The sequence below is a fragment of the Eleutherodactylus coqui genome, chromosome 7, assembly GCF_035609145.1.
Source record: "Eleutherodactylus coqui strain aEleCoq1 chromosome 7, aEleCoq1.hap1, whole genome shotgun sequence".
NCBI classification, from domain to species: domain Eukaryota; kingdom Metazoa; phylum Chordata; class Amphibia; order Anura; family Eleutherodactylidae; genus Eleutherodactylus; species Eleutherodactylus coqui.
The window spans coordinates 207,602,071-207,614,211 of NC_089843.1; the positions used below are offsets into that span (position 1 = coordinate 207,602,071).

Consider the following 12,141-nt stretch of genomic DNA (forward strand, 5'->3'; position numbering starts at 1 on the left):
TCGGTTACCGTCTGTGCCCAAACTCTCTCAAAATGATGATATTCATATCTACTGTGATGCCCAAATATGCTTGTTTTCATCATCTGGCCTTCCTGCTGGCGGCAGCAAGGCACATGACTCTTACATCACTATCAGCATCGTTTTCGACTCCTCTTATTCTATGGCATAACCACTACATACATCATAAGATATTCTGCTTTATCAATATGATACTGCTGTCTTCTTACCTACTTTATTGTCATAAGAACTACTTGGGGGTCAAAACGCTATCTTTTCTCCGTAGGGAGAGCACCTAGACGGTGAGTGAGGCGACACAAAACTCTATTCATGGTCCTCTGGGTAATATGAAAATAAGGGAGATGGAACAATACCTCCACAGTGCCACCTATTGTAAGGTCAATGTTATAAGGCTTGTATAAAGAGTTTTTATTGACTTGAAGGAATGCTGACTTCCAATAGGTGGCACTGTGGAGGTATTGTTCCATTTCCCTAATTTCCATATTACCCAGAGGACCCTGAATGACCTTTTGAGTCTTCTCACTCACTCACTGTCAAGGTGCTCTCCCTAAGGAGAAAATATAGCGTTTCTGACCGGCTTCTCTTTAGCAAAGCCTGACCCCTGCTGCACACCGATGAAGGGCAAACACCCTGAAACAGCTGTCTGTGCATGGAGTCTGGCTTTGCTTTCAGTTCCTGGTCATTGTTATAAGGCTTGTATAAAGAGTCTAACATTGACTTGAAGAAATGCTGCCTTCCAATAGGTGGCACTGTGGAGGTGTTGATCCATCTCTCTTATTTGCATTAAAAACTATTTGTTATCATTGCATTTTCTCTGAGACGTTGGGCTTTAAATCTAATTAATAAATTGTATTTTATGGGGGTATATTTAATGCAATAATTTGTCAGGCGATGCAGAAGTGGCAGCACCAGACTAGCGGGGCTGCACTCACTAGAGTTGAACAGGTACCAAGTGAGAGACTGCACTGAGACCGCAAAGACTTGGGAGGCGAGATGAGCGCTGGATCTGCTAAAATCAGCTTTGGATACGCAGCTGATTTTGAGTCAAAATCTACACCAATGGTGCGCATTTTGACTCTGTTTTAGATGCAGAAATGTTGCGGAATTTGCTTTAAAGGGGTTGTCCCGTGAAATCAAGTGGGGTTAAGCACTTCTGTATGGCCATATTAATGCACTTTGTAATATACATCGTGCATTAAATATGAGCCATACAGAAGTTATTCACTTACCTGCTCCGTTGCTAGCGTCCACGTCTCCATGGCTCCGTCTAATTTCAGCGTCTAATCGCCCGATTAGACGCGCTTGAGCAGAAGGGTCTTCTCCCTTCTGGTCGGTCTGGGCATGAGCGGCGTTCTGGCTCCGCCCCCTTCTACGCGTCATCGTGTGGCTCCGCCTCGTCACGTGTGCCGATTCCAGCCAATCAGGAGGCTGGAATTAGCAATGGACCGCACAGAGCCCACGGTGCACCACGGGAGAAGACCCGCGGTGCATCGTGGGTGAAGATCCCAGTGGCCATCTTGGAGGAAAAGAAAGAAGAAGATGCAGAGAGGGGATTCGGGTAAGTAAAAATTTTATTTCATTTCACCACATCCCTTGGGTTTGTCCTGTGCTGAACAGGGGGCCTATGCAAAAAAAAAAAAACCCGTTTCGGCGCGGGACAACCCCTTTAAAGCACCTTGAGTGAAATGTTGGCCTTGGTGCTTGACCCTTTTATGTAGTGGAGCATCTACTCTCTAACAGTCTCTGAGAACTGTCTTCACAGAAATTTTCCTTGTATAGTCAAGGGTGTCACAAATCCCAATGGATCATGTAAGCTATTCACGCTTAGTGAATGGTTTGTCTAAATAACTAACCTGAAAGCTGTAGGAGTCATTCAACAAGTCCCAACTTAGGCTCAGATTTCTCTGTACTGATGGGTTGTCTAGGGCTAGATTTAAGTCTCTGAAGTCTATGGCATGGTCACTAGGGTGAAAGGGTTTCATGACAGCAGCACTGTTGGAAGCAAATTTGTGTAACCTCACATGGACCTTAGCGAGAATACCGTGTGTGCTTTTGAGCAGCTCTATAGCTTCCTCCACTGTGGGCAAGGATAAGAGTCTGTCATCCATGTAAAAGTCTCTCTCAACGAAGTGTCGGCCATCCTTGCCATACTCTGAACCACCTTCAGAGGCAGCCCTTTGTAGGCTATATGTTGCAATTTCAGGTGAAGAACTCTTAGCGGACACATGCACTTACATGCGGTATTCAATCCTTTCTTGACTGGTATCATTATCACAGTGGCAAAGAAACCTAAAGTAATTCCTGTGGTCTTGTTGTAGAATAAAACAATGGAACATCTGTTCTATGCCCTTTCTGAACATCATAAACCCTTCTACCAGATTATTTGCCAGGTTGCAACCGGTGAGGAGAACATCATTCAGAGATAAGCCGTGATGCTTGGTACTTGAGTCAAGTACTACCATTATCAGTTTAGGTTTTCATGGGTGATATGCACCAAAGGAGGGATGACACCAGCACTCTTCATGCTCTTGTGAAGATGGAGCCAGCTCTGCAAGGTCATTGCAAAATATCCTGTCTATAAAGGTCACAGAATAACCAATAATTTCAGGATTTTTTTCTTAAAGCTCGTGGAAGTGAGTTGAATCTGGATAGACTTTTCTTGGCTGTTCGGAAGCAAGAACGGGTAAGGGTGCAACCAGTGATTAGATTCATCTTTGGCAAATCCACTTTCCATTATATTGATGAACTCTTTGCCTTCAATGGATCTTGTTGTCATCACGTGTTGTGCAGAACAATGACTTCCCTAAATTGTCATCATAGTGGGTAGGGATGATGTCAAGCACATGGATGAGATCAGGAAGCCTTTCTTTCACCTCATAGTGATGAGGGCAAGGTTTGAAGTGAGTTGTGCGACCATTTTTGAGCATATGGGTTCTAACTTCCGATAATTTGTGGCTCTTGTCCAAACAGACATCACCGACACCAGCCCAGGTCGAGTCTTTGCACATATGGGGCATCATCTGGCCCATTTCATTATTGCCGCACTTTATGGACATGCAGAATGTCTCTTACTAGTAGGATCAAGAAATCTGCATTCACATCTATAGGAGGAATTTCTTTAGCCAAGTTGGGATGGTGATATGCAGCTTAACATTGGCAGTGGTGTATTCCCCTTAATTGAGCAGACAATGTACCCAGTGGCTCTTCTGTCAGAAGTCTGTATATGGCCAGAACAGGGTATATGGTATCGTCTGTTCTTTTATGTTGAAAATGTCAAAGAACTTAGGCTTTGCCAGAGACCTGCTGCTTTGATATATAGCAGCATACATTCTGGTAGCTTTCTTAGGATGCCCTTCTGGGTATACCTGGACCAGGCATACCTTGGCATCTCTGCATTCTTGCATAGTCTTTGCCCTTAGCCCACAACATTCTTTAAGAGGATGAGGTCTTTTGTGGATGGGACACATGCGAATGTGAGCAGGAGAATCCTGCATAGTGATGGAGGATAAAGTGGGTAGAATGTCAGTCTTTCTCGCAGATATTGTACCCCTCATGTTTCTACGTTTGCTAATTGTGCATCTGTGCTGCCAAGCCACCCTGTGATTGCCAATGAGTTGACAGCTTAAAGGGGTTGTCCCGCGCCGAAACGGTTTTTTTTTTTTTTTCAACCCCCCCCCCCCCCCCCCCCCCCGTTCGGCGCGAGACAACCCCGATGCAGGGGTTAAAAAAGAACACCGGACAGCGCTTACCTGAATCCCCGCGCTCCGGTGACTTCTTACTTACCCGGTGAAGATGGCCGCCGGCATCTTCTCCCTCGGTGGACCGCAGGGCTTCTGTGTGGTCCATTGCCGATTCCAGCCTCCTGATTGGCTGGAATCGGCACGTGACGGGGCGGAGCTACGAGGAGCTACACGGAGCCCCATTGAGAAAGCAGAAGACCCGGACTGCGCAAGCGCGTCTAATTTGGCCATTAGACGGCGAAAATTAGACGGCAACCATGGAGACGAGGACGCCAGCAACGGAACAGGTAAGTGAAAAACTTTTGATAACTTCTGTATGGCTCATAATTAATGCACAATGTACATTACAAAGTGCATTAATATGGCCATACAGAAGTGTATAGACCCACTTGCTGCCGCGGGACAACCCCTTTAAGGCTTCACGAAATAGCTCTCACGGTAGTTGCCGTTATAGTATACTTAGGCCATAGATCCAGGCACCACAGACGACCCCACAGTAGTCTTTCAATGTCAGCAAGAGCTTTTCCAGTCTCTAATGCGAGTCTATTCTTGTATGGACACACTTTAGAAGGCACAAATGTCATCTCATGCTTCTGATTGTGGATTCAAGCCAGAGAAGTCATTTTCACTTAAGCTGTCCTGTCAAGATTGAGAGGATTTTTTAGCTATAGCCAAAAAAAAAATGGACATTCTGTGGGCTTTGCTCACATGTCCAAAATGAGAGAAAAAATACCAGCTATAATTTCTAAGGTTGGGTAAAAAGTTGAATTTCCATTGTCCCTGCCAGCTGGAATGAAGCCTTAGGCTTCCTTCTCATCTGCGCTGGATCTTCCGGTTGGAGGTTCTACTGCAGGTCTGGCACAAAATACTGGAAGAAATGGTGCCGCATGCAGGACTTCTTCATCCATTAAAATGTCGTTCAGCTGAACGGAAACCGAACAGACCCCATTATAGTCAAGGAGGTCCATTCGGCATTGTTCAGTTCCGTCCTGAGACGGAGCCGTTTGGCTGCAAGAATTCCCCTTTCCTGCTCCCCAAACGGTGCCAGACGAAGATGTGAAACCACCTTTAGTTGGTAGACGGTTAACAAAAATGTTTTATCTTTTTGAATTAAATAAAAATAGTTATTTGCAGAGAGAACAAGAAGGGATCGTTCTCTGAAAGGTTCTCTGCTCCGTCTTTGTAAGTCACCATGAGACGAGCTTTAATTATCGACGTATAAATTGTGACATTCATTCCTCAGCATGGATGCTTACAAAGCATTTCCACCTTCTCAGCCCACACAGCTTGTACAGCTTTTTTTAGATAAGACACTGTGGTGACGTTTCAACCTCCTAAATATAAAACGTATCCTTCATTGTTCCATGCAAACAAGCTGCTTAATAGGGAATGAAAGACTCCTAGAAATACCCGATCTCCATAAAGAACAGTCTTTTAAAGAGAAATGTATCTAAGGCTGCTTTCACATCTGCTCCATGGGTTCCATTCGGGGAGCAGGAAAGGGGAATCCCCTGGCTGGACGGGGAACCGAACAGCACCAGACGGATCCCATTGACTCTAATGAGGTCAGTTTGGTTTCCACTCAACTGCCCAACAGTTTACTGGACGAAAAAGTCCTACTTGGAGCCCTATTTCTTCCAGTATTTTGTGCCGAATCTGTGATTGAACCTTCAACCAGAGGCTCCAGCACAGATGTGAAGACAGCCTAATTCCATTGAAAGTTTTGAACTTTTCAATGTGCCTGTGAAAGAAGTTTTTAAATAGCATTTTCAAGACCCACATAACTGGTACCGTTAGTCACTTCCCTGTAGATGATAAAAAGCTTTCCAGAACAGCGCCAACGTGTCACCTCATGCAGTACTGGCTTTAGCCTGCAGATAGCGCCGTTGTATAACGGCAGAAAAAGAGTAAGCCCCCCCCCCCCCTAGAAAAACTAGCATACAAATTGGATCAGAAAGGGTTAATAAATATATTTTCAAGAATTGTTCCATATAAAAGCATCTGAAGTCTAGGAAGTTCTGGATTTTATTTATATAACTAAACAATAAAAAGGCGAAGTTGTTCCTCTGGATTATATAATTATTGCAGCAGTGGCTTTTGTTTGATGCATTTGGCAATAGTCTTTTTCAGGCTTTAGAGACGAGTTTTCTCCATTTTTAGTACATTTTTTATGTCTAATTATTGTAGAACTTTTGATGCATTGTGTAATAAATGTCCGATTCTCTTTGTGTGAACATTCCGAGCGGCTTAAAATGTTATTGCCTAATACAGTTATATGATGTCTGAGAACATGCAATAGCAGCTTTCATGTAAGGAATATTCCCGGTTTATGATCTGTTGCTTCTGTAAATGGTATTTCGGACAGTAAGATGGTGCATTTCAAGCTTTAGGGAGGTTGACATGAAGGTTTTGGAATTGTTCTCTTAGTTGTTTTTTTTTCTGCGGCTGATATAACTTACCATACTTATTGAAAACAATGACCAAATATGTGATTGACAAGGCAACTGTTAGGTGGATTCACAACTGGCTGAGTGATCGTACTCAAAGAGTGGTCATAAATGGCTGCACATCCAAGTGGAAGAATGTATCAAGTGGGGTACCACGAGGCTCTGTCCTGGGCCCAGTGTTGGTCAACATTTTTATAAATGATCTGGAGGAGGGAATTGATGGGAAACTGATCACATGTGCTGAAGACACAAAGCTAGGAGGGATAGCTAAACACTACGGAAGAGAGAATATTCAAAAAGATCTAGAAAAGCTTGCACAGTGGGCAGGGACTAAGAGAATGGTATTTAACAAGGAGAAATGCAAAGTCCTCCATCTGGGCAAGAAAAATGAAGAAAGCACATACAGAATGGGAGGAATTGGGCTAAGCAGCAGCACATGTGAAAAACACAAATTGGGTATACTAATAGATCACAGACTGAACATGAGTCAACAATGTGATGCAGCAGCCAAAAAGGTAAACACAATTTTGGGATGTATTAAGAATTGGAGTCACCAGGTCTGTGTGTTAACTCTGCTATAGGCCTCTTGCAGACAGCCGGGTCAGTTCCCGCTGCGAGAATTCTTGCAGCGGGATGCGAGCCATGCCCCTGCAGTGACCACTGTGACTCACCTGCTTCCGGCATCTCCGCGCTCTGCTGTGTGCCGGCTGCCGCCCAGCCAGCGCATACTCAGAGTGGAGCCGGCGTGTCACTAGTGACATTTCTGTATGGGCCTCTGCGAGGCTCGCACAGAAATAGGACATGCCGCGATTTGTTTTCCGCGCGTGTTTTCACACGGTCAGATCGCAGCTGTCTGCATAGGATTGCATTATCTAATGCAATTCTTTGGCAGCGGGCACAGACGGAAATTCTGTGGGAAATCCGGCGACGGAATTCCCGCCAGTGTGCAGGAGGCCTATTGATTTCTCATACTTCCCATTTACGCATGAATCCTCTTGAAGAGGATTCTTCGAGGATTCATCCGTAACTGGGAAGTATGAGAAATCTATAGCAGCGATAACACACAGGCCTGGTAACCCCCTAACACTAAAGACTGGTTTACACGGGCCGATGATCGCTCAAAGATCACTCAAACGACAGTATGAGTGACAGCTTTGAGCGATCATTTTGCATAAACAATTAAGTAGCTGCTCAGCTACTTAATAGCTTATTAGTGTGCAAATGAAGCCTTAGCAGAAAGCAGTTAATAGCCCCAGGGCTATTATCTGCGCTCAGATCATTTGTTCTCCAAAGGGAAACAATGCTATCAGCACTCCCCGTGGAGAACTTCTGATAAGTGTGAAGAACAATTTTTAGGTTGGACTGAATTTAACGATCAGCTAGCAGTGCTCAAAAAGTGCACGACGGGCGCACATTTAGACGCAACGATTATCGATAAAACGATCGCCGATTAGCGATTTTTTTTTAGTGATCATTGGCTGGTCTAAATGGTCAGTGGCTGGAGGAGGTGGGGGAGGAAGTTGCTCTTGTATCAGGGTGGGGTGGGGGGTCCTGTGTGCAAACAGAAGAAAACAGGTTTTGCATGCAAAAAAAGTACAGTAAAATATGCAGGCATGCACAAAAAACATAATTCAAAGTATAAACATGTTGCGCTGAAGTGTGCACAATTGCGCATACACCCATGTGTAGGAGCCCTAAGGCCGACTTCACACACAGCGTATTTCCTGCGGACTTCCTGCAGCAGCAGGTGCACAGTGTCTCCACACGGTGTAAACACTGCGGATCATCCACCAGTAAGTTGTAATTAATGTTTTTACAGCTCATTGGTTAGACTAAAAGAATCAAAATCGTAAAACAAAAATACGGGTTTGGTACCGCCGTGTCCGTAAACGTCCGATCTATCAAAGTAATGCATTATTTACCGCGCACAGTGAACGTCGCCCGAAAAAAAAATGAAGAACGCTAGAAATGCACCTTTTTGGTTAGTCTTCAAGAAAAAAATGCAATAAAAAGCGATCAAAAAGTCGTATGCATTCCAAAATGTAAACTATAGGACGTCCCGCAAGAAATGAGCCCTCGCACAACTATGTGGACGGGAAAATAAAAAAGTTATTGAACGCAGAAGATGGCGGCAGAAAATAATTGAAACAAAAAAATTAAATGTCTTTGGAAAAAAAAAACAAAAAAAAAAAAAAAACACTACATAGGTTTGGTATCGTAGAAATCGCACTGACCCATAGAGTAAAGTTATCACGTCATTTGTTGCAGTTTGAGGACCGTAGAAACAAGACGCACCGAAAGATGGCGGAATTTCATTTTTTAATTTCATTTTACTCCACTTTTTAAAAGTTCTTCAGTACATTATACGGTACATTAAATAGCACCATTGAAAACTACAACTCGCCCCGCAAAAAACAACAAGCCCTCATACAGATACTCTAATAAATATAGGAGTTATGATTTAATAAAAAAAAAAAAAAGCTTGGTGACTAAGGCGTTAAATAACTTGAAAACGAGACGTGACGCTATTTTTCAGTTTCACCAGTGGAATCGGCAGGTTTTAGTTTTACAGAAACGTATCAATTATCTTCGTTTATGAATGAAAAAAAAAAAAATTGTTGCCCAGTGTAATCGTTCTGCGTAAATGCGGGCAGCGATGGAACGACAGATGATTAATAGCTCGCTTTTCGTTCGTTGTCCGTTTTATGCAGGTATACAAGTCATGGTCGGCTCGATCGCTAATCCTTCAGTCTGAATACCGATCGTTCAGTTGTTCTTATTCCTTTATACAGCGAATGTGACAGACGGAACGATTTATCGTGGCAATGAGCCAAGGATGGGTCTGCCTGTATAAATGGGCTGTACAGGCGAACTCTGACGTCATTGGGTCATTCAAACGACAGAAAATGGGCGTGTCTCAACAGACCCTAATTGGAGGGATTTTTTTTTATTTTTGTGGCTAATAATTGGCCAGTGTAAAAGCACCCCAATCCTTAGTGGAAGAGCCATCAGTGTGGCTTGAGTGATGGCTTATGGCCCTTTTACATGGGACTCAACAAGAGTTGTTCAGTTTCTACATGTAGAAAACTGAATGACGAGCCGCTCGGTGTAAACAGCAGTTGTTCAGATCTGGAGTGAATGGAAGCGGGCGGATGGGGGGGTGGGGGTGGGGGGGGAGCTTCATGACCCGTTCCGCCTCCATGCTGGAAGCGCTTTGAGCAATGCCAGTGATACTCTTGTGTAACAGTACCGAAGCCAGCATCACTGGGACAAGTGTCGGCTTCGCTTGCCTGACCGCTTGTACCGAGTAATGGACCATTAGTTTTCCCTCATCCCCCCTCCTGAACTTTTTATCAGCCAATTCATGACCACAACTCAGATAAACTTTGTCGCAGTCGTAAATATAGCAGCTAAGAACATTCAGGAAAGAAGAGGGCAGAGGAAAACTAAGGGTCCTTTTACGCAAAACGACTTATCGTTCCCACGAACGACTGATGACGGAGTTCACTCCTGCAGCCTTTTTACAGGCAGATAAATAGTTTGCGCGCAAATCGTTCACATTCGCCGTACCAGTGCAGGAGAACGACTGAACGGTTGGTATGTAAACCGAACGATTAGTGAATGAGCCAACAATGATTTCTATGCCTGTATGAATGATAAACGAATTATAGTTGGCCGTGTTTACACTGAATGATTATCCGTCAAATTCGAAAGATCGACTCATTTTGGATTGAATGATAATCGTTGTCTACACGCACCTTAAGCTCAATTTATAGGGCAAGCCCCCCCCTCGTGATGTCACTACTTGCCACACCCTCACCTGTGACATAATCACATTATGGAAACACATTCTGGGCCCTTAAGGTGGAGACTTTAGGCAATATCAACTGACGCACATCAGAAGTTAAAATGGCGCAGGCCACAATATTTTTTCGACAGAAGAAAGCCTCCATACGAAATTTCACCTAGATGGCGATACAGCAGCGATGTGCTCCTATGGGTGCCCTATTACAACACGGAGCCGTAATACTGCCGTGTCCATAAAGCACAAAGCGGTTTTTATATGGAACATATATGTAGATGTTTTGTTACAGTTTGTACAATTAAGTCAATTAGCCCTCATGCATTCTCTAAAACAGTGATCCCCAACCTCCCCCCCCACCCCCAGCACACACATAGGGCAGCATATAATTTACTCCCCCCCAGCACATACATAGGGCAGCATATAATTTACTCCCACCCCCCAGCACACATATAGGGCAGTAATAAGCAGCCCACCCCTATTGCCAGCCCCCCCTCCCCCAGTAATAGACAGCCCCTCCAAGTAATAGGCACCCCCCACCCCCAGTAATAGGCAGCCCCACCCCTAGTAATAGGCAGCCCCCCCCAGTAATAGGCAGCCCCCACCCCTTAGTAATAAGCAGCCCCCCCCCAGTAATAAGCAGCCTCCCTCCCCAGTAATAACCAGCCCCCTCCACAGTAATAACCAGCCCCCCCCCCCCCCCCCCCAGTAATAAGCAGCTCCCCAACCCATATACTTACCTCCTCCCTGCTGTCAGCGTCGCTCCCTCTCTGCTTGCCCTGAGCCCGGCGCACACTGTAGTGTGTAGCTCGGTACGCTTCCTCCCCGAGTCCTCTCCTGCGGAACTAATGAGCAGGGGACTCGGGGAGGAGGATCCTGGCTGCCCACTGACGTCAGTGTGCGCCGGGATCAGTGGCAACAGCGCGATTACCAGCGGGGAGCTGCGGCACCCCAGCTGGTAATTGCTTCAGTGGTGAGCGGCGTCGACACACCGCGGGCCACATAACATGAGGCAGCGGGTCGAATTCAGCCCGCGGGCCTTGTGTTTGACACATGTGGTATAGCAGGTTAGTGTGAGACCGCAGAGCGCTGCTGAAGGGGCTGCGGAATTGTTCCTTTTGGAACAAAAGTTTCCAGCGGTGCCGCGGACCGGCAGTAAACACCTAACGGCCCGGCCCCGGTCCGCGGACCGGTGGTTGGGGACCCCTGCTCTAAAAGACCGCTGCGTTTAGCACGTCCAATTTAAAAATGGGAAGAACCACAAACTTCGTGTTTTTTTAAGGTGGATCACACTTTATTTTTGATGACACAATTTGGCAACCAAATCTTTCTGAAATGTGAACCACTGAAATAAAAAATATATATCCTTGGTCAGATATTTTGATGATATGATTCTGGAAACTCGACTGACATGCGCTAATCCGGGAAATACAATAAATGGTTAAAGAAGATTTAAGAAAAAAACAAAACCTCCTTAGATAAAAAATAAAGCGGAAAAGAGATTCAGGAGTCCCAAGTGTTCGCCCTCTGGAAGTTTTAAAATCATGCTTCTCCTTGGTCCGTCGTCTTCTACAAGGTGCAGAATTTTTCATTTCCCCCCTGGTGAAGGAAGTCTCTGAGTAAAGAGTTCACACTCCGAGTTTGTTGGCCTGGGTGAGCACCACCTTGAGTACGGGCATGAAGGCGGAGGTCTCGCTGAAGTTACTGGTGCTCACTATGTGGGTGTGGATGTTCAGGCCTTCCGTATAGTTTCGAGACTCAATACTTCTGGCAATGCTGTGTAAGCCTGCGATTATTGCAGGAGATAGCTAGAAAAGACGTGATGACAAGAAACGGTCAGGACAGAATGGACGTTAATGAGCTATACAGAAGACAGAACTAACTCGTGACCTTTAATCGGTGGATTGTGTAACGGCAATGGTCCGATGGGCAGATTTCATCCTTGCCAGGGGTGTCGGGTCTCCTTAAGGAGAGCACCCAAAGTGTGTAGAGACACCTAGAGGGTGAGTGTGTAGTGGGATGTCATAGTCTCTCCCCAAGGAGGTGTGGGGAAACCTAGATAGTGAGCGAGGAGGCTTATAAGACCATGCAAGCTCCTCTGGGAAATTTATGCAAATAGGGAGGGTGGAACAAT

The 12,141-nt window shown here is 45.2% G+C and overlaps 1 protein-coding gene across 12 annotated transcripts in view; it reads right to left on the reverse strand.

Moving 5' to 3' along the window:
* Positions 1 to 11,279: 11,279 nt before the first annotated feature.
* SEC31A (SEC31 homolog A, COPII coat complex component) overlaps positions 11,280 to 12,141 on the reverse strand; it is a 55,993-nt gene continuing 55,131 nt past the window's right edge. For all 12 annotated transcript variants that reach the window (XM_066574267.1, XM_066574270.1, XM_066574269.1 and 9 more), the window contains one exon: positions 11,280 to 11,815. In XM_066574267.1, coding sequence (XP_066430364.1) covers positions 11,636 to 11,815 — 180 coding nt within the window. In that variant the 3' untranslated portion in view covers positions 11,280 to 11,635. The remainder of the gene's footprint in view (positions 11,816 to 12,141) is intronic.